Below are 23,805 nucleotides of genomic sequence, written 5' to 3' on the forward strand. Positions count from 1 at the left end.
TCTTCATTGGCACATTCGATGTCTCTGTCGGTGGAAGCTAATTATCTGAAATTGCTGTCGGTCAACTTTGGGGTATCTATTTACTCGAAATTAACATTCAGAATGCCGTAATATCAGTTTTATTCCTATTAGATCAATAAGGAAACACTCCTGTCACAAACTACTCGTAAACGAGAGCATGGCTACCATCGAACAAGACAGGAAGAGCTCTTAACGCCGACTGCCTACTTTGGTGCGCAGTCCGTATCTCTTACTAGTTTCGTCACCGTTCGTAGATCTCCGATCAAGTTTGTACTTACTAAGATAAGCATTTGTTAATGAACGGGTGTGTTTTTTAACGAGGCAAAATTGTGATAAACAGTTTTAAACATCCAGAGGCTCCTCCTAGTGTTCATGTTGCCATAAATGACTTTAATTATACAGCACTTCCTACCTATTGTGAATGCATCAGTGAGAGACAATAATTTATTAAAACTGGTAAAAATGTCTTCCTCACGTAAGAGGCACCTTACATATTCCCTCCGTTGTTTCTTTCCAAAATTGTGATTTTTTAGTGAGACAAAATCGCAATTTTGGAAATAACAAAATCGCGGTACTGCAAAATTCTAGGAGTAGCCTTTACATTTTGGTCATTTGCTTTCCATTGAGATCTTTAACTTTTCCTTTAACTCAGTATTTATTTTTTCTTTTAATTGGACGTAAACAAAATTTTTTAAAAATTTTCATTACAAGATTATTAATTGCTCTTCTATGTCACCATATTATTAGAATATTAATTCCCATGCTCTCCTTATGAACACCTAAACATTCAGATAAAGCACAATATATAAATGAATAACTGAAATAGTGAAAGAGTATAAACATTTCCAAAATAACACCAATACAAAATGAATAACCAAGATACAAGGCAATTTGTTATACAATACAGTTTACAAAACATTATTTTGCAACGGTTCCTGGGGAATCAAATAACAAAGCTATAAAGCAATAATAATACTAAGATTTATGTACCACATTTCATTACAGTTCATCCTGCTAAACACCACTGTGTCAGTATGTAAGCCTTCGTTTGTAAACAAAGTCGTAGACACATCCTCATGACGTCACTCTCAGACGCTAGGGCATCGACCCGTCAGCTGGGCCGGTTAGAGAAAAGCTCATTACGACCAACAGGTGCCTCGCGTGACGTAACACCCCGCCTCTCATTCATGGACACTGGGTCATTCAACTAATGACCTACTCTCAAAGTAAATATTATGATTTCCTCATTCCCCTTATGTTTATTACAGATTCTTTCCATATTATCATGTCTTCCTATATTTAATACACAAATAAGTTAGTTGCTACGCCAGATTAGAGTGTTTTTCATTTTTTTTCTTTTTACGCTAAAGTGATATCTGCCTGGCAGCTACTATTCATGCTCGTCAACTTAAGAGGCTTCCCCGTAACTACAAAGATATCGTTTTACATCCACTACATTGTAAATTCCTCTGACTACTTTCGACTCAGGGTGAGCCACTTCCACGACATTAGGGTGTGGTACCCTTCTTACCACATAAGGACCTTCAAAAATCTCCTAAAATTTCTTTATTTCGGCGTCAATTTGGACGATTTCCTGTGAGCTCTAACCACTACTACGTCTCCCGCTACATATTCCTTGGGTATAATATTCCTATCATGCCTTGCCTTCCGATGTTGTTGTTGTTGTGGTCTTCAGTCCTGAGACTGGTTTGATGCAGCTCTCCATGCTACTCTATCCTGTGCAAGCTTCTTCATCTCCCAGTACCTACTGCAACCTACATCATTCTGAATCTGCTTAGTGTATTCATCTCTTGGTCTCCCTCTACGATTTTTACCCTCCATGCTGCCCTCCAATGCTAAATTTGTGATCCTTTGATGCCTCAAAACATGCCCTACCAACCGATCCCTTCTTCTAGTGAAGTTGTGCCACAAACTTCTCTTCTCCCCAATCCTATTCAGTACCTCCTCATTAGTTACGTGATCTACCCACCTTATCTTCAGCATTCTTCTGTAGCACCACATTTCGAAAGCTTCTATTCTCTTCTTGTCCAAACTAATTATCGTCCATGTTTCACTTCCATACATGGCTACACTCCATACAAATACTTTCAGAAACGACTTCCTGACACTTAAATCTATACTCGATGTTAACAAATTTCTCTTCTTCAGAAACGATTTGCTTGCCATTGCCAGTCTACATTTTATATCCTCTCTACTTCGACCATCATCAGTTATTTTACTCCTTAAATAGCAAAACTCCTTTACTACTTTAAGTGTCTCATTTCCTAATCTAATTCCCTCGGCATCACCCGATTTAATTTGACTACATTCCATTATCCTCGTTTTGCTTTTGTTGATGTTCATCTTATATCCTCCTTTCAACACACTGTCCATTCCGTTCAACTGCTCTTCCAAGTCCTTTGCTGTCTCTGACAGAATTACAATGTCATCGGCGAACCTCAAAGTTTTTACTTCTTCTCCATGAATTTTAATACCTACTCCGAATTTTTCTTTTTTTTCCTTTACTGCTTGCTCAATATACAGATTGAATAACATCGGGGAGAGGATACAACCCTGTCTCACTCCTTTCCCAACCACTGCTTCCCTTTCATGCCCCTCGACTCTTATAACTGCCATCTGATTTCTGCCTTCCGATAAGCCCCTTTTTCTTTCATCCAGCTTAACACCAATTCCCGTTTTTCTTCTACAGTCATGTCTGATCTCTTCGGGAATTTCACTACATTCTCAATCATATTTCTAGGCTTTTTGCCTGTTAACAACTCGTATGGAGATACCTCAGTTGTCGAATGTGGCAGTTCGTTCAGTATCTCCTCAAACTCTTTAATATACATTCCCCAAGCAGTGTGATGGTCGTGGCAGTAAGCCCTACAAATCCGTCCCAGCTCTTTCATCACTCTCCCTACTGGGCTCGAAGCTGGGTGAAACCTTGTTATATATATGGTTTTGATGTCCAGCTTCTGCAGAATCTTCTTCCATACGCTGGATACGAATTGAGACCCATTATCACTGAGCATTTTTTTTTGTTTACCCACGGTGCGAACGTAATCCTATTCTAACGCATTTGCCATTACTTTCCCTGTACATCTCCTTAAGGGATACAGCCTCAAAAATTTCGAAAATACATCCATTATCACCAAAACGTATTTAAACCACGCTCTTGAGATCGTTAGTGGCCCGAATACATCCACCGATGCCATCTCTCCTATTTCTACCGGCATAATACAATATATCCGACCCTTGCTACTAGTTATAGGTGTCTTCGATTTCTGACACTTCTCGCATCTTTGCAGTACCTTTCAGGCCCTCTTCACCAGATTACTGAAAATACATGTTTCTGCCAATTTTTCAGAACACTTTTTAGGTCCGAAATGTCTATAGCTCATGTGAATATACCAGAGAAAATAATTTATGGTATTTTCAGGCAAACACAACTTCCAATTTTCCCACACCAGGTTAGTCCTGCGATATAGTATTCCCTTTTCTACTAGGTAATATTGCCTCACTTGTGGTTCTTGATTTTCTTCCCATTTCTCCTTTGCCTTACGCAACCTTTCGTCGTTCTCTTGTTCCTGTGATATATTTCTCAGATACCCTTTAATCTTATCCTCATATTCCACCCCTTTAATATATAACAAATGGATTTCTCGAGAATCCGACAAATCTTGATTCTCCTGGTTCATCCCCAATGGCAATCTGGACACCGCGTCCGCTACTACGTTGTCTTTACCAGGTCTGTAATGTATCTCATATCGGTATTCCTGGAGAGCTATAGTCCAACGAGTGAGTCTGCCGTGTGTTAATCTGCAGTTTTTCATAAAAGATAAAGCCTTGTGGTCTGTGTATACTTTTACTTTTCTACCCATTAAATAGTATCTGAACTTTTTGAAGGCCCATACTATGGCCAGTGCCTCCTTTTCAGTAACGGTATAGTTACGCTCGCATTTTGTCAACAATCTACTCGCGAGTCCGATAGTGCGATGTTCTACCCCCTCTTCCGTCTCTTGGAATAGATGGGCACCAATTACAAAGTCTGAACTATCTGCTGACAGACAAAATTCTTTGTCCAGTTTAGGGTGGTAGAGTATTCCCCCTTTACATAGAGCTTCTTTTATGTTATCGAACTTTTTCTGACACTACTCTGTCCACACCCAAGGTACATTCTTTCCGGTTAAATTATGCAGTGACTTTGCACTTAATACCTGTTCATCCACGAATTTTCGGTAAAAATTACACAAACCGAGAAACGACTTTATTTGTTTCTTGTTTCTTGGCTGTGGGAATTCTTTGATAGACTCCAATTTCTTAGGATTCGGCTTAATACCCTCTGCTGATATAATATGCCCTAAAATTGTATTTCGCTCTTTCCGAATTCGGACTTAGTTACATTCACGGTAACATTGCCCTCTTGAAACATTTTCAACACGTCTGCCAGAATCTATTGTGCTCTTGTCAATCACTGGCAGCAATCAGGATGTCGTCCACATAAACGGTGATTCTAGACAATAATTCTTCTCCCAGTATGTTATCCAACACCCTTATGAACGCTGCTACCGATATAGTCAATCCGAAAGGGAGAACTTTGAAATGATAACACCTGCCTCTATATACAAAAGCTGTGTACTGTTTACATTTCTCAGACAATTTTATTTGCCAGTACCTGGCAGTCATATCGAGGCTAAATAATTTACTGGCCCCTTCGAACTTTTGCAACAATTCTTCAAGAGATTCTAGCCTATCATTCTGAGGCTCTATTATCTTATTCAATATCTTAGCATCCAGGGTTACTATCACTGAACCATCTTTCTTTGTCACATATACTAACGGATTGCAATATTGACTCGTCGATCTTTCGATAATTTGCAATTTTATCATCCTTTGTAACTCTTTTTCTATTGCCTCCCTTCTTGCCAAAGGTATCACATGGGGTCTCAGTTTGAATGGTTGGTACGGTTTGACTTTAAACTCATAAGGTTCTCCTTTCATTAATCCAGGTCTATTTGAAAATACTTTCTGATACTTTACCAGCAACTCTCCTAGATCTTTTTTTGCACCTTGGTCCATATCATAGATATTACTTAATTTAGCTTTGATATCTTCTACTGACCATTCTGCCTCAAGTGGCTCTCGTCTCTCTCTCCTAGTCACTCCCTTTCGAATCTGCTCCCCATTGGAAACACTCACGCATTATTTTCAGGTAGAATTTTCCCTGCGCCTTCTCTTTAGCTTGAATGGCTTGCCAAACTTAAACTCGTTTCTAGTACCATTTACCGTCAGGATCACACTACCCCTTTTTAAATCTACAACAGCTGCATGGTATACCAATAAATCCATCCCTAATATAAGCCCTACGCAAAGGTCAGGTACCATTATGGCATTAACTTCCAACACAGTTCCTTGAAATCTCTATTCCAATAACACTTGGTTTTTTATTACCTTACTTTTTCCTCATACTGCACCCACGACTCTTAACACCTTGTAACGGTAACATAGGTACCTCTTCCTGATCACTTATTTGGTCATAAAGGCTCTCTGCTATGGCCCACAACTCACTACCTGTATCAATGACTGCTACTGCTTCGATACCATTAATATCCACATCTATTATCGGTTGATACTCTTCCTTACTCACCATTTCATCTTCCTCCAAAAGAGTTTCTTTAATATCGCACCAATCCTCCTTTATTACCCTTTTGAACTGTATTGGTCCACTGTTCATTTGAGTTCGTGCTCGGATTCCACACGAACTCCCCTCTAGTTTTTCAGCTCGGTAATTTCTCTTTCGGGACCTCTTTCGGTCCTGCCACCCTCATATGTCTCTCCCTGTTCTTCGTACCGTCTATTACCATGGCTGTTCGAACCACCTCGGTTCCAGCCTCTTCTACCACGTCTGTTATGCCCGTTATCACGCCTCTCGTTATCCCTCATGTTATTGTGATTCCTGTTACGCTCTCTCCAGTTCTCATTTTCCTTTGGCCTCCAATTTACACCTCTCCAGCAGTTACTGGATGTTTCCTCCCCTGATAAAGCATCTAACTGATCAAGTGCTTGTAATATGTCCTCAGTTTTCTTTTTAGGTATGCCTATCAGCTTTTCTTGCACAGATATCGGCAGTTTCACCAACACTACTTCAATAAGATCCTCCTCACTCACTGGATTATCTAAATACAATTTTTTTTTACATAAACTCCGGAAATAATCTTTGTAACTATCGTACCCACTCCCAAGAAAATTTATCCCTTGAAAAATACTATTACGTACATTACCTTGTGTACTATTAGACCAATATTTGTCCAAAAATTTCTTAATAAATTCGTCATAACTTTGCCATGCTTCTCCTGCTCTCATTCCCCACGACAGAGCGTCCCCTTCCATTCTGCTAGTGACACAACCTATTTTTCTTCTGTCGTCTCGATTTTCTGGCAAAACCCCTTTAAATTGCTTTATAAATGCTTTGGGATGTAACTTCCCTCTCGCATCGAAATTATGGAAAGTACACACCCTGAGATAGTGGTCCTCATTATTAATTTTTCCACTATTATTACCTGTTCCCTTAGATTTTTAAATTTAGCATCTAATTTCTTTTCTACCTTTTCAGCAAAGATATCAGTGTCACTGTTTTTAAAATCACTGACTTCTTGTTGAATACTAGCTACCCTGTCAGATATCTCTTTAGTATTATTCTCTACCAAATCCAACAATTCTGACTTTACTTCCTCCACTCTCTCGTTTACTTTGGATATTTCCCCTTCTTGCTTTTTAATCTCCTTAGTAACATATTTATCGAAAGTTGTGGTACTTTGTTTAAGTTCACTGATATCTCTACTGTAATGCACTATTGCAGTCTCACTTGTGGTTATCCCCTTTGACAAATCACTTGCTACCGTTTTCTGCTCTTTTACTATTGTTGATATCCTTCCCTCTATGTCGGTGAATTTATTGTCAGCTTTTTTGATATACTCATCTAGTCTATTAGCATTTTTGTTAATTTCCTCTATTTTCTTACTCAACGCTTTGTTACCATTCATTATAGCTATCAACATTTCCCTGATGCCTATTTCTTCACCTCTACCCTGTATAGCCTCCGGTACTGTGTTTGCACCCTCTCTAACAACGTTTCCAGTGGGAGACTAAGCCCCTGTTTCTGCCGTTTCTAAACTTTCTACCATCTTTCCCTGCTCATCATTCCCTACTACACCAACCATTTCACTTTCCGGTCGCTCTTTAGACCTAGCAAGTGTTAACAACTCATCGCTACTCTCCACTAAATTTGCGTTGGCTTGGGCCATATTTTGCTCTATATTTTCCGTTAAGTCACTCATTTTAACGTTTTCTCGTTTCGCAACAACATACCCTTCTGCACCCGAATCTCGAATCGATCACCCCTAGTATGTTTAAAGTTCCACTTACGTTAGGTAAATTTCGTTGTTCTCCAGCCGTGGCATTAATTTGAGGCTGGCCCGACCGCTGCGCCCGAGTGTCGAACTCCGAACTGCCGCGAGCGCGCCTCCGGCGCACCCCTGTTACGCCGCTCCTGCGATCTGCCTGCCGCGCGCTGCTGCCTCCTCTGTATCTGTGGCGGTCCTTGCCACGTCCGTTGCTGCCGCCTCCTTTTCCTCGATGTCTTCCCTACGATCGATCGTTGCACTCGCGACCGCGAAATGTTCCTAATCCTTAGACGCGATTTTTCCACAACACGACTTTATTGCGTTTCGCGACGCCAATTACGCACTCTGCGACGCGTACCGTTCACTTTTAATGTTGCTACCCTCTACCCGTTGTATCTTCACTATTCACTTCCTGCTTCCGTTTCAGTCACTTTAAATCACTATTACTTGCTGTTCGTAATACTTTTTAAAAGTCGGCACTCTCGAATGCAAATTTGGTATCTTCAATAACAATCTTCTTGATAGTTTTCCTCCGCCTACGCCCTTTTATCCGACGTCATTGACGCCAAGTGCAAACTTGGCATCTGTCTTCTTAATGCTATTCCTCTCACACAGCTTTATTCCACCGAAATGGACGCCAAATGCAAGATTTGGTAACTGTCTTCTTAATGCTCTTCCTCCCAGGCAGTTTTATTTCCCCACCAGCGGTGCCAAATGCAAGATCCCCTCGCTTCTAAACTGATACTGTTATTACTCAGCTCAGCCGCGAGTCCGTAGAGGGTGGTATATGTGACGTACAGTATGACTGGTCAGCATTTCCACTTCGAATTTGCGAGTGTAAGTCGGACCTTCCTTTATCCGCCTTGGTGGGTCGTGTCGTCGGATTTCCTCCTACCTGTGCGCGATGCAGCTCTCGTAAATATCGTCCCGAGCAGATTCTTCATTGGCGCATTGGATGTCTCTGTCGGTGGAAGCTAATTATCTGAAATTGCTGTCGGTCAACTTTGGGGTCTCTATTTACTCGAAATTAACATTCAGAATGCCGTAATATCACTTTTATTCCTATTAGATCAATAATGAAACACTCATGTCACAAACTACTCGTAACCGAGAGCATGGCTACCATCGAACAAGACAGGAAGAGCTCTTAACGCCGACTGCCGACTCTGGCGCACAGTCTGTATCTCTTACTAGTTTCGTCACCGTTCGTGGATTTCCGATCACGTTCGTACTTACTAAGATATACGTTTGTTAATGAACGGGTGTGAATTTTAACGAGGCAAAATTATGATAAATAGTTTTAAACATCCAGAGGCTCTTCCTAGTATTCATGTTGTCATAAATGACTTTAATTATTAAATATAAATAAACAATATCGGTGACTTTGGCGCCAAGATGGCGGTACTTCCCGACATGTATATTTCCCAGGCTAACGCTTGTTGCTACGGTCCAGCGCCGAGCCCCACCCCACTACGTGCGACATATGGGCGCTTCATCACCTAGCCAGCAGGCGTCGGAAATCCTCTCCGATTCATGGCCGGATACGGACTACAGCACTTCCTAACTATCGTGAATACATCAATGAGAGACAATAATTTATTAAAACCGGTAAAAATGTTTTCCTCACGTAAGGGGCACCTTACAATCTCCTTTAGAGATGAGGGTTTAACGTTCTGTCGACGACGGAGTCCTTACAGACGGAGCACAAGCTCTAACTTCGAATTGGGCGTGAAATACGGCAGTGCCCGTTCACACACCAACCGTCCTGGTAGTCTCCTTAAGCGATTTAGGGAAACTACAGAAAACCAAAATCTACCTTTCCTGACAGGCATCTGAATCTCCGTACCGCGGAAAACAAATCCAGTGTCTTAAGTATTCGGTCGGGTATGAACTGCTACAGCGAACCACGGACAGACTGCAGGGACAGGTCAAAATAACACAGAGATTGCTAGTTGGTTAAATGCTTGGCTACATTTTGCAAATACAGGGTGTCCCAGGAGGTATGGTCAATATTCATGAATATGACAGGAACGATAATTCGAAGCAAAAAATCTAGTAAACAAGGGCTCAAAAATATATGCCTCAAGAACTATGAGAGCTTCTTCACCTTCGATAGCTTGAAACAGCTTTCTTCTACTGCGGGTTCTTTCCTTGCTGTACTTTGAGAGGCAGTAGTATGGATCAAAACAAGAAAGAAATTTCCGGTGGACATGGGCTCTAAAGTGCATACCTTAAGAGCTATGAGCAGTTGTTCATCTTCGCTACTACGAAACACATATGTACTACTGGACTCTTAAGGTATGCTTTTTAGAGTCCATATTTACTAGACTTTCTTGGTTCGAGTGATCTTTTGTGTCATATATCTGAACACTGACCATTCCTTCTCGGACAGCCTGTATGTCGCGCCAGGGTATTGTGACCACGAGGTCCAGAGACGAAACGCAAGAGTTCGCAACAGATGCCGATTATGAATTGTGAAGTCGGACACTCGAAAAATATCACCTGTTGTTGGTGCATCCACCGAAAGTGTACACGTTGACCAATTACGTAAGAGACTCTATATGAAAGTGAGGTGACCTTCTTCGAGTAAAAAAGTCACAATACGTAAGATGAGGGAGCACTTACAGGTGGCGACCAACGCCTTGCTGAGCAAGTGATCACTGGACCCTTGTCCCTTTTAAAGATGAGCACCAGCTGGTTTCGAAGGCGACAGCAGACGGTTATGAATGAGCGAGATGTTGAAAGGTATCATCATTAAAAAATCCATGCAAGGGTTATCTTCGGTCGAGGGAGTTTCTGTACGTCGAATGATATAAGACGCAGTCAATGAAAACGAGACAGATGGAGTATGAGAGCCTTATTCGCATTTGCGAATATTGCTAAACTTTGACTGCTCTATGCACTGATGACAATGAAAATCTGTGCACGGTCCGGGACTCGTCTGGAGCGCATCGGTCACACGAGCACGCTCTCAGGACCGACCCAAATTCCATATGTGAAAGCCCAGTCATTATGGGTGAAACACTATATTGTAGTGCCTATGATGTTATAAGGTAGTTCGCAATGTCCTTCAGAAATGCATGCATATCTGAAGGACATTGCAAGGTACATTAGAACAACACAGGTTGAGCAATATAGGACCTACGGAAAAAGTAAGTTGGTTCAAATGGCTCTGAGCACTATGGGACTCAACTGCTGAGGTCATTAGTCCCCTAGAACTTAGAACTAGTTAAACCTAACTAACCTAAGAACATCACAAACATCCATGCCCGAGGCAGGATTCGAACCTGCGACCGTAGCGGTCTTGCGGTTCCAGACTGCAGCGCCTTTAACCGCACGCCCAGGAAAAAGTAAGTAAACTGTTTATAATTTCAAAGGTAATCGCCACAACTGTTAACATGTTTAACCCATTGTGAGACAACACGGTTAGTGCCTTCATATAAAAAGTTTGGGGCTGCCTACGGAGCCATGTTTGAACCCAGGTATCCATCACTTTGTCAAAAGCAAATCGAATATCTATCTTCTGGGCTCCAAAAATATGGAAATCGCATGGGGAGAGGTCGGCACTGTATGGAGGATGTGTAAGGGCTTCCCAGCGAAAGTTCCGTAGCGCAGTCAAAACAAATTGGTTCAAATGGCGCTAAGCAATATGGGACTTAACATTTGATGTCATCAGTCCCGTAGACTTAGAGCTACTGACACCTAACTAACCTGACATCACACACATCCATGCCCGAGGTAGGATTCGAACTTGCGACCGTAGCAGCAGCGCGGTTCCGGACTGAAGCGCCTAGAACCGCTCGGCCACAGAGGCCGGCGCAGTCAAAACAACCTGACAACGTGTGAGCAGGCGTTACCCCGCAACAGAATGATGCCGTCCGTCAACAATCCTGGGCGTTTCGACGTGATGGCGCGCTTCAATTTTGCGAAGTGTCCGCGTACCCCTGTGCGTTGACTGTGGCGCCGTGTTCCAGTTTCGTTGGGAAGCCCTTGCCCATCCTCCATACAGTCCCCATCTCTCACACCGCCATTCTCATATTTTCGGAGCCCGGAAGAAAGACATTAGTGGCCGTCGATTTGTTTCGACGATGAGGTGCATGCCTGGATACGATCATGATTTCGTAGGCAATCGCAAAACATTTTTCCATGAAGGCCTTGGCCGCCTTATCTCACAGTGGGATCTATGTATTAACAGTTATAGCAACTATTTTTGAGCCGGCTGGAGTGGCCGAGCGATTCTAGGCGCTACAGTTTGGAACCGCGCGACCGCTACGGTTGGTTCGAATCCTGCCTCGGGCATGGATGTGTGTGATGTCCTTAGGTTAGTTAGGTTTAAGTAGTCCTAAGTTCTAGGGGACTGATGACCTCAGATGTTAAGTCCTATAGTGCTCAGAGCCATTTGAACCATTTGAACTGTTTTTGAATAAACAAATAGTTTACTTACTGTTTTCCATCTGTACCGTTTCCATTTCACTGTCTTTTGTACCAGTATATGTTTTAGTGGAATCGCACATCTCTGCGTATTTCCGTGTCAACCCTTTGTGGGCCTATGGGAATGAAGTACCTCATGTTCATACACGTCTTTATGCCTGCGAAGTTAATCATGATTAACATTCTAAAAGACGAGAATATTCAACCACACAGTATTCTTATAGCTGACGAACACCTCCAGCCAGCACCAATACCAGACGGAAAAATACACTCCTGGAAATGGAAAAAAGAACACATTGACACCGGTGCGTCAGACCCACCATACTTGCTCCGGACACTGCGAGAGGGCTGTACAAGCAATGATCACACGCACGGCACAGCGGACACACCAGGAACCGCGGTGATGGCCGTCGAATGGCGCTAGCTGCGCAGCATTTGTGCATCGCCGCCGTCAGTGTCAGCCAGTTTGCCGTGGCATACGGAGCTCCATCGCAGTCTTTAACACTGGTAGCATGCCGCGACAGCGTGGACGTGAACCGTATGTGCAGTTGACGGACTTTGAGCGAGGGCGTATAGTGGGCATGCGGGAGGCCGGGTGGACGTACCGCCGAATTGCTCAACACGTGGGGCGTGAGGTCTCCACAGTACATCGATGTTGTCGCCAGTGGTCGGCGGAAGGTGCACGTGCCCGTCGACCTGGGACCGGACCGCAGCGACGCACGGATGCACGCCAAGACCGTACGATCCTACGCAGTGCCGTAGGGGACCGCACCGCCACTTCCCAGCAAATTAGGGACACTGTTGCTCCTGGGGTATCGGCGAGGACCATTCGCAACCGTCTCCATGAAGCTGGGCTACGGTCCCGCACACCGTTAGGCTGTCTTCCGCTCACGCCCCAACATCGTGCAGCCCGCCTCCAGTGGTGTCGCGACAGTCGTGAATGGAGGGACGAATAGAGACGTGTCGTCTTCAGCGATGAGAGTCGCTTCTGCCTTGGTGCCAATGATGGTCGTATGCGTGTTTGGCGCCGTGCAGGTGAGCGCCACAATCAGGACTGCATACGACCGAGGCACACAGGGCCAACACCCGGCATCATGGTGTGGGGAGCGATCTCCTACACTGGCCGTACACCACTGGTGATCGTCGAGGGGACACTGAATAGTGCACGGTACATCCAAACCGTCATCGAACCCATCGTTCTACCATTCCTAGACCGGCAAGGGAACTTGCTGTTCCAACAGGACAATGCACGTCCGCATGTATCCCGTGCCACCCAACGTGCTCTAGAATGTGTAAGTCAACTACCCTGGCCAGCAAGATCTCCGGATCTGTCCCCCATTGAGCATGTTTGGGACTGGATGAAGCGTCGTCTCACGCGGTCTGCACGTCCAGCACGAACGCTGGTCCAACTGAGGCGCCAGGTGGAAATGGCATGGCAAGCCGTTCCACAGGACTACATCCAGCATCTCTACGATCGTCTCCATGGGAGAATAGCAGCCTGCATTGCTGCGAAAGGTGGATATACACCGTACTAGTGCTGACATTGTGTATGCTCTGTTGCCTGTATCTATGTGCCTGTGGTTCTGTCAGTGTGATCATGTGATGTATCTGACCCCAGGAATGTGTCAATAAAGTTTCCCCTTCCTGGGACAATGAATTCACGGTGTTCTTATTTCAATTTCCAGGAGTGTATATTCCAACAGAAAAAGCCATTCCATGCTTCACTAATCACTGCTCACCCCAAGCCAACGTAGCGGTGTAAAACTTCCCTTGGTGTTCTACTTTCAGTCAAGGCGACACAGCAAGCACTCCACATCGCGGAAAAATATCAGAATAAATAAATAACAAGAGCATCTCCTCTTGGCCACCGCTTAAGCTGCAACCTGTATCGTCACGATTGGTTCTAACACTGTGTAGATATTCGCGGACGGTAATGAGGAGTTTGAGAAAAAAAGCCTGATCCGATTCGGACATCCGCAGGTACATCTGCGAATAACCATATTAATAATTACTTTGAGGCTAAAAATTAGAGGAAAGTGCGAGTATTACGATTATAACTTTTATTATTGTTTTAAGTCAATATTGTTACCGCTGTATTGGTTTCAATGTACAGTGACATAGATGGGGTAGACACCTACAAGGTCCTTCTTACTGATTTTCTGCACAATAACACGTGCATCCAGTTTCCAACGTACCAGCAGCTGCTTCACTCTTGAATCATTCATGTTTCGCTTGCAATAACAGAGGTCAGTTACGCAATTACCGAAAGCTGCCACAGAGCTACTTGAAGCCTCTTTTAATATACAAGAAATGTATTCGCAGTTATGAATTGTGATCAGACTTCAGCTGCACAATGTACTGATGACAATGGAAATCTTTTCCGGACTGGGATTCGAACCCAGATTTCGCACTTCAAGCGAGCGGTCTCTTTAATCGCCTTTTTGTTATTATTATTTATTATTTTGAGTGCAATCCTTGCGCAGGGGTCATGTTAATCTTCTCTGTATCGTTCTAATTTTTGAATACGTACCGCTGAAGCGGGTACACCTCGACCACACGAGCACTCCTCCAATACTGTCCCAAACTTACGTATGCCACCGTGTGTCTACGTTCCGTACTCCTATAATTGCTGTTCAAAAATGGTTCAAATGGCTCTGAGCACTATGGGAGTTAACATCTATGGTCATCAGTCCCCTAGAACTTAGAACTACTTAAATCTAACTAGCCTAAGGACACCACACAACACCCAGTCATGACGAGGCAGAGAATGTAACTGCTGTGATTCCCGTACATGGAGAGACTTACGGTTATCGTAGCGGCCTTGTCGTGGCATGAAATACTACATTGCAGTACCTGTGTTGAAACTTCCTGGCAGATTAAAACTGTGTGCCGGGCCGAGACTCGAACTCGGGACCTTTGCCTTCCGCGGGCAAGTGCTCTACCAACTGAGTTACCCAAGCACGACTCACGCCCCGTCCTCACAGCTTTACTTCTGCCAGTACCTCGTCTCCTACCTTCCAAACTTTACAGAAGCTCTCCTGCGAACCTTGCAGAACTACCACTCCTGAAAGAAAGGATACTGCGGAGACATGGTTTAGCCACAGCCTGCGGGATGTTTCCAGAATGAGATTTTCTCTCTGCAGCGGAGCGTGCGCTGATGTGAGTTCGAGTCTCGGCCCGGCACACAGTTTTAATCTGCCAGGAAGTTTCCTATCAGCGCACGCTCCGCTGCAGAGTGAAAATCTCATTCTAGTGCCTGTGTTTTTACTATGTACTTCAGACGTGAATGTTGGAATCGGAGCAATTTTGCGAGTACAGGACGTAGACACAGGGTGACATAAGAGTATGGAAGTCTGGGTCACTCCTGGAGGCGCCCTTGGATGGCTGTTGAGGTGACCGCTCGCGTAAAGCTGCAAATCCGGATATGAGTCCCGGTCTGGCACACGCAGAATTTTCATTGCCACCAATACACTGTGCAGCTGGAGTTTGATCACATTCGCAACTGCGATTACATTTCTTCATGTCTGAAGGCCGTTGCGGAGTACGTCATAAAAACATAGGCACTGCAATATAGTAGGTTAATATACATAATTTATCAGAATCTTCGCCTCATTGTTTGAATCCACATCACCTTGACGCTCTGAATGCTGTTTCATCGTGTGTCACATACACGTCTTAAATAATCTTCTGAGTAATGTCACTGAATCTGCCAGAGTTCTTTTTAAATATATTTAAAAGTACACAACATAGCATTTATAACATTGAAAAGTATAACAATAGTTTAGAGTGGCTCAGTGGCCGGGTTCATGTCTTTCAATCGGACGATACTTCGGCAACTTGCGAGCCCCTAACCTACCCCAGTTATACAACCAGCGAAAGGCGGCCTATTGTTTAACGCAGAATCACATTCATGTGTCGTTTCTGGTGATCTTGACATCACTGAGAGGTGAAGGTTACGTGGAAGTGAGACTGAAAAAATTTGTGGTCGATCGGGATTCGATCCCGTGTCATTTCGGCTTCCAATCATACATTTTACTACTTTATTTTTGTATTTTGCTTCTATTTCTTTTTCATAGTTTTTCTTTTGCGTTTCTATGCGGCTGTCGCATGACATCTCTCAGATTCTATCGATGAGAACTTTGCTCAGTTTTTTTAAATTTTTTTATTGCAGAGGGTTGCCAATTCGCTGACCGAACACGATGGGTTACCGTGCCGGCAGAAAACCACTACGCCACCAGTAACGAGTTAACCTGGTTCACTGTTTCTTTGAATTTGATAGTAACTTTAAACAGCATGCAGTGTGAGACAGCTTGTAACTCGATATTACTTGTCTTCCTAATGTTCCAGAAATTTTCAGCAAAAAATTTCACAAAATTCTTTTCATTGATCACGACAGTTAGTAGCAACTTAGAGAACGTATCAAACATATGATAGGCTGTGCTGTGTTAAAAGTTGGTCATATTCGGCCTTCAAGTTCCTCATAAGACGAAAACTTAGGGCACTCCACTGTAAGACATCTGCTGTACCGAACAGGTTAAGGGGGTCTAGAAAAAGTTTAATATCTGCGGATGTTGATATCGATAAACTAATTTCGGATGCTGTGCGGATGTTGATCTCAGTTTTCTTATCCGCGCAGGCCTGTTATGTATAACCATCTACTGCATTCTTTTGGAAAACAGCGGTGGCGCTTTTTGTACAAAGTGATTCCGTAATGATGTTACGAACTTCCAGTGATGGGGAGAAGGGTAAATGTAGCAATCTGAGGTAAGGATCCCTGGTCCGGCGACGACCGAATAGAAAGTTATAAGCGAAAATCGTTTTTACCTACTTGGCGGTGAACTTCTACTACTGCAGGCTTGTTGCTCTCCATATTTTGGCAGAAGGTAGTGTGGATCAAAACAAGAAAAAAATGTGGTAAAATAGGGCTCTACAATGTATACCCTAAGAGCTATAAGCAGTTGTTCAGAGCTAGCAGCACTAGTTCAGTAGAAAAGATGTGTTTCAGAGTAGCGAAGATGATCAAGTACTCATAGCTCTTAATTTACGCACTTTAGAGGCATGGTTACTGGACATGTTTTCTTGTTTTGGTCCATACTACGTTCTAATGCAATATAGAAAGCAAAAAGCTTGCACTAGAAGACGTCCTGTGTCAGAGGTATCAGAAAGATTTTCGCATGTAGCTTTCGACTCATTCGTTTGCGGACCAGGGGCCATTACCTCAAACTGATACACTGACGCTTCTTCATCATCCCTAAAGGTTCGTAACATCATCACGGATTCATCCCGTATGTCGATGACAGTTTATTGCAGACTGCTACAGGAGCTGCGCCAGAATGTGACTCAGGCTTAGTTAGTCTAAGCAGAGACGAGATGCCTGCTGTCTGCACTGAACTGCTATAATTTTCAGCCGCCTGTCTGAGAGCTGTTCTTAGATAGGGCGCCTTATCTTGTTGATACAGCTGGTCAGTCGGTGCGTTGTTTTAGTGTGAACTTTGGCTGCGCCGCAGGAGGATATTTGTTTTCTATTGGCGAAAATAAACTGCGACCGGATGAAGTAAGTACTACCAGTATCATTTCAGGAATACGTCCACTGTAGTAACATCACTTGATAGTGGAGCAGTTTGTGTTTAGTAACTACTGGCGTGTATTTTAGGTCGAATTAAGCTCGTGACTGTAATGAGAGAAAGCATTATGCTGGTAAGCGTGCCCTGTAATTTAAAACACTGACCTGACAGGTGAGAAGCAAGTATTATAGGATAATTTTTTGTTTTGTTTCGTATTATTAATGAATTCTATCGCTGATTCAACGTAGGCGTTCCCTGTGGATGGTTTTGTAAACCGTTACTTGGCGCCCATAGACACCAACAGAGGATTCATAGCTCTACCTTCCATATAAATTTTATTTATGTGACATTTGTTTTAATCATTATTGGGCTATTCGTAAATAAAAGGCACAATTCTCGCCTACATTAAGGTACGAAGGATTAATCAAATTTTGTAGAATTTTCAATGTCTATAGCGTTCGCTGTACCGTGTTCATAAACATACTTGAATCGTCAGTGGTGCAGTAGCTTTTCTTGCTGCACCTGGATCTCGTTACTGCTTGTTGTGTCATTGTTGCGAAAGGACAATGGGAAGAACTCTGATTTTATTACTCCCACTGTCTTTGGTAGATTCTGATTATTTAGTACAGGCACTGCACGCATTCTGTAACTATCTTTTCTTTTTTAGGTGAAGATGGTAGATATCCGAAACCGGTTCTAATAATGAAATACGTAGCTGTGTGTCATGCACTTGCTAAAATATATACCAGCTGTTAGCGATCTCCTACAAGAAAAGTTAAAATCTTTTTTTTCTCATGTCATCCGCCCTTATTTGCATGAACACTGCAGATCAGTTACTTAGACCCTTGTAGATACTTTATTTTCGATAACAACACGCGAACTGAGTGCACTTCGTCTTACACCACTACGCAATGGCTAGTCCTTCAATATTTTCAGCGGCAATGTATTCAAAACATAATCCTGTGGATTTCACTATCTCAGTTCTCATTACTGGCTTTTCTGTCATAGTGTGCACTTCCTTTGGCAGTTAATAGCTCATATCAGCAGAGTTAAACGTACAATCTCAGCCATTGTATTCGCTGTTTGTGTGACGTGAATATATATGATTTTTGCTGTGGCCTTTCCTCATTGGGGCTGAAGTGCACATGTTCACTTCTAAAATGCTCGAGCAGTTTGTGTTTCACCTAATTTCTGGCCTTGGAAGAATGACGTTATACCGGCTACTGCAACACTGCAGTGCTGATCCACTCTTTATTGTATGTTTCTTAAATTGTCACATAATTCCAATTTTTTAAAATATCTTTGCATCCTGTCAGTGCAAACAGTTTCCAGACTGTATTGAGGAAAAACAGAGAAACGTTAAGATGGTTGTTTTAATGCTTCAGGTATTCTACATAGGCTCTCTCCACTTCAGTAAAACGCACAGAAGCCTATGAACTTCAAACACGCAGAACGTTCATACAACTACGTGAAACTCACAGAAAAGTCTCTCTTTGGGATGTTGTTCAACTCGCGCGTCACACTGGCTTGAACGCAGATTCTGTGCTCAAAGCGTTAATGTTTCTCGTGAATTTCTGCAGGTCGTCGTTTTGTGGTAGTTTCGTACTGATAACACTAAGTCTCGTCACCTATGATGATTTTTTTCTAGAAAAGAATTGTCTGCATTTCAGTCAAGTCGCAGCAGGCGTGCACGTATCGTTGTTTTTGCTAGCGAATCACGATGTGCGGAAGAACTTCTCACTCACTTTTCTCTTCTGCAAAACTTTTTGGAGAGCGCCTTGTACACTCGATTTAGAGATGTTGCTCCATTGTGATTTGTGACACAACGTTGACACAATACATTCGCACATCCACTGCTTAACGCAGTCCACTATCTGGTGGAATGCACAGCTGTTGTTTACAGATGTTAGTTCAAGCTGCCACCGTAGTCACTGGGCTGCCGTTACTTATATGCCGGGAATAAAATCAGTCTCGGAACTTTTTGGACGCACGTGCACACAGCATCGGCTGTCAAGTTTCCCCCGAATTGCGAAGTCGTACCGGAACAGGTAGATGACGTGCTACAGACGCGAAATTTAACCGACAGGAAAAAGATGCTGTGATATGCAAATGATTAGATTTTCAGAGCATTCACACAAGGTTGGCGCCGTTGGCGACACCTACAACGTACTGACATGAGGAAAGTTTCCAACCGATTTCTCATACACAAACAGCAGTTGACCGGCGTTGTCTGGTGAAACGTTGTTGTGATACCTCGTGTAAGGAGGAGAAATGCGTACCATCACGTTACCGACTTTGATAAAGGTCGGATTGTAGCCTATCGCGATTGCGATTTATCGTATCGCGACATTGCTGCTCGTGTTGGTCGAGATCCAATGACTGTTAGCAGAATATGGAATCGGTGGGTTCAGGAGGGTAATACGGAACGCCGTGCTGGATCCCAACGGCCTCGTATCACTAGCAGTCGAGATAACAGGCATATTATCCGCTTGGCTGTAACGGATCGTGCAGCCACGTCTCGATCCCTAAGTCAACAGATGGCGACGTTTGCAAAACAACAACCATCTGCACGAACAGTTCGACGACGTTTGCAGCAGCATGGACTATCAGCTCGGAGACCATGGCTGCGGTTACCCCTGACGCTGCATCACCGACAGGAGCGCCTGCGATGGTGTACTCAAGGACGAACCTGGGTGCACGAATGGCAAAACGTCATTTTTTTTCGGATGAATCCAGGTTCTGTTTACAGCATCATGATGGTCGCATCCGTGTTTGGCGACATGGCGGTGAACGCACATTGGAAGCGTATATTCGTCATCGTCATACTGGCGTATCACCCGGAGTGATGGTATGGAGTGCCATTGGTTACACGTCTCGGTCACCTCTTGTTCGCATTGACGGCACTTTGAACAGTGGACGTTACATTTCAGATGTGTTACGACCCGTGTCTCTATCCTTCATTCGATCCCTGTGAAACTCTACATTGCAGCAGGATAATGCACGACCGCATGTTGCAGGTCCTGAACGAGCCTTTCTGGACACAGAAAATGCTCGACTGCTGCCCTGGCCAGCACATTCTCCAGATCTCTCACCAATTGAAAATGTCTGCTCAATGGGGGCCGAACAACTGGCTCGTCACAATACGCCAGTCACTACCCTTGATGAACTGTGGTACTGTGTTGAAGCTGCATGGGCAGTTGTACCTGTACCCACCATCCAAGCTCTATTTGATTCAGTGGCCAGGCGTATCAAGGCCGTTATTACGGCCAGAGATGGTTGTTCTGGGTACTGATATCTCAGGATCTATGCACCCAAACTGCGTGAAAATGTAATCACATGTCAGTTCTAGTATAATATATTTGTCCAATGAATACCCGTTTATCATCTGCATTTCTTCTTGGTGTAGCAATTTTAATGGCCAGTAGTGTATGTGTGAGCGTAGCAGTGCATCTAACGACTGGGAACCAGAGTCATATTAAAACTCAGTAGCCCAAAATCCGTGATGAACAACCTGCGAAAGGACACATTTTTTGTGATAGATGACAGTACTAATATTTTCCCTCTTACCTTGGTTTTGTTGTAGATTGACTGTGAATTCCTAGAGTCACGTGTAGCTAATAGGGAATGAAAGCGACCAGCACACACTGGCCGTCGGTCTCACCACCTGCGATCGGCAGCGACACAACTGCAAGCTGCACGGCACATGTCGAACTAGCCATCGATTTTACTTTGTGTGCACATAAACAAACACACTCACAAGTCACATTAGGCTTTCGCATTTTTTATTTGGACGTATCATTAAATTAAAAGTGGGTTCCATCATCGTTTCTGATCAATTATGTTTTGCAGCAATTGTTCATGCTAGCCTATTCTGTACAGATCTCTCCATCTCTACATAACTATTCCAATTTACATCCATTTGATCTGCTTATTCTACTTAAGCCGTAGTCTCAACCTAAGCTTCCGTAGAGTATCGAACTGACGATTCATTGAAGGCCTCATGATGTCAGTGGTACATTTACGCTCTTCGGAAATCGAGAAGTGCTGCATTCTCTTGCTTGTCTGGATCCGTGGCTTTCAGTACATTAAACAAAACAAAGTGCGAGTTGAATGTCACATGACCATACTGGTTGGCATGGGAGATGGCATTCTATTGTAGGTATCTCGTCAACATTCCCCTGTAGCACAATATTGTGTTGCCACCCACCTACATAGGGAGAAATGATCATCACGATAAAATAAGAGAAATCAGGGCTTGGACAGAAAAATTTAAGTGCTTGTTTTTTCCGCGCGCCGTTCGAGAGTGGAACGGTAGAGAGACAGCTTGAAGGTGGTTCCTTGAACCCTCTGCCAGGCACTTTTTTGTGAATAGCAGAGTAATCACGTGAATGTAGAATGGCTCTGAGCACTAAGGGACTTAACATCTGAGGTCATCAGTCCCATAGAACTTAGAACTACTTAAACCTAACTAACCTAGGGACATCACACACATCCATGCCCGAGGCAGGATTCGAACTTGCGACCGTAGCGGTCGCGCGGTTCCAGACTGAATCGCCTAGAACCGCTCGGCCACATCCGCCGGCGTAGATCTAGAATGCAAAAAATTGTATGCTCTTCTTGTCTGAACTGTTTATCGCCCACGTTTCAGTTCCATACAAGGCTATACTCCACACATAAACGTTCAAGAATGACTTCCTCACATTTAAATTTATTTTTGATGTCAGCAGGTAACTCTCTTTCAGTTATGTTTTTCTTGCTATTTGCATATCTGCTTTTTATATGCTCTGTATTTCGACTTTAATACCATGTTTCATCCCCCAGACTATTTCCCTCAGCCTCACTTTATTTAATTTAATGCATTGCATTATCCTTGTTTTACTTCTGTATATGATTTCCCAAGACGCTATCCGCTCCGTTCAACTTCTTTTCCAAGTCTTTACAATGTAATCAGCAAATGTCAAAGTTTTTATTTATTGCCCCTGAACTTTCTTTCCTATTCAACATTTCTCTTGGCTTCCTTTACTGCTTGCTCTGTATATAGATTGAATAACATCTGTGATAACCTACAATCCTGTCCCATTCCCTTCTGAACTCTTACGTCCATTTCATGTCCTTAGACTCTTATAACTGGAATCTAGTTTATGTAGAAGCTGTAGATAGCCATTCTCTCCCTGTATTTTGTACCCTTTACCTCCACAATTTCCAAGAATGTATTCCAGTCAACATTATCAAAATTTTTCTCTAAATCTACAAATTCTATGAACGTAGTTTTGATTTTCATCAGTTTATCTTCTAATATCCTTCGCAGGGTCAGTATTACCTCATGTATTCCTACATTTCACCAGAATCCAATCTGACCTATCCTGGGTCTGCGCTCTGCAGATTTTCCATTCTTCTGTAAATACTATAATTCCTAACCTTAAGATATGGAACAATGAAAAAGTACCCCCAGTCACGCACTGCACAGTAATTCGCAGAGTACAGATGTAGATGTAGATTTAGGAACAGTACCGCGGATTATCCGCCCATGTGGAGTTCTCTTGAACTTGTTGTCGCGTGCTTACCGCCGAATTTGCCGATGCGACTGTTAAATAATCTCTCGAGTTCAAGGTAACGGCTTTTAAAGTCTTATAGTGAAATCATCATCTGGTAATGTCTCGTTTCAGTTTACGTTGCTTTCACAGGTATCATATGGCCTCTGCCTTTCTTCTCTACATTCACAGGTCTTACAGTGCATGTAAGATAATAATAGTTCTCGTCCTGACTTGCTTCTATATCTTATGCATGGGCACTTTGTACTTTAAGGAAATCGAGAACTGTGTGTTTGTATAGCACTCATATCTGTGTTGTTTACTGTTCTCTTCTAAGTCCTTACGATGATCGTGCCAGCATGATGGCCACCATTCCGAATCTGGTAATATGTTTTAATGGTATCGTTGCTGAAGTATTTCTATCAGTTGCACACGGTTTTACGTGACAAGTATAAGATTGTTTCGCAGTCCCTTGCGATTCTACGTTCTGCCGTAATATACTGTAAGTTGTGTGCATCACCGAGAGTATGCATACTCTCAATTTTTCCATTGTCATCCTTCTGATATCTAATCGAATTGACTCCGCTATCTTTACAATCAGCTCCACAATCACTTCTCTGCTACGGATTTCTGGAGTGAGTTACGATAGTGTGAGCTGTAGAGATGTCAGATACGGACCACGTTATCAAGTATCGTGCATGCACCTTTCAAATACCGGCGCGTTATCGTGTAATTATTTATGCTTTGTTCCTCTGAGTGACTGCTCTGATCTCTGAGGATAATATCCGACCATCGTGACTCTCATACTTGCTGCATCGCTTTCCACTGACATGTTACTGATGTTCAGTCGGT

The 23,805-nt window shown here is 43.2% G+C and overlaps 1 protein-coding gene and 1 non-coding gene across 4 annotated transcripts in view; one reads left to right on the forward strand and one right to left on the reverse strand.

Annotated features, from left to right (window-relative positions):
* LOC124776883 (cytochrome b5-related protein-like) overlaps nucleotides 1–23,805 on the forward strand; it is a 125,546-nt gene that overhangs the window by 27,578 nt on the left and 74,163 nt on the right. Inside the window, exon 1 of one of the 3 annotated variants that reach the window (XM_047252068.1) lies at nucleotides 17,331–17,412. The exons of the other annotated variants lie outside the window; for them this stretch is intronic. Within the exon in view, the coding sequence (XP_047108024.1) occupies nucleotides 17,408–17,412 (5 nt within the window). The 5' untranslated portion in view covers nucleotides 17,331–17,407. Of the gene's footprint in view, nucleotides 1–17,330; nucleotides 17,413–23,805 lie in introns of those variants that run through there. 3 annotated transcript variants of the gene reach the window in all.
* On the reverse strand, nucleotides 14,297–14,403 carry LOC124778161. The gene has a single exon (XR_007015872.1). It is a non-coding gene; the product is annotated as a U6 spliceosomal RNA (small nuclear RNA).

The sequence above is a fragment of the Schistocerca piceifrons genome, chromosome 2, assembly GCF_021461385.2.
Source record: "Schistocerca piceifrons isolate TAMUIC-IGC-003096 chromosome 2, iqSchPice1.1, whole genome shotgun sequence".
Lineage (NCBI taxonomy): Eukaryota > Metazoa > Arthropoda > Insecta > Orthoptera > Acrididae > Schistocerca > Schistocerca piceifrons.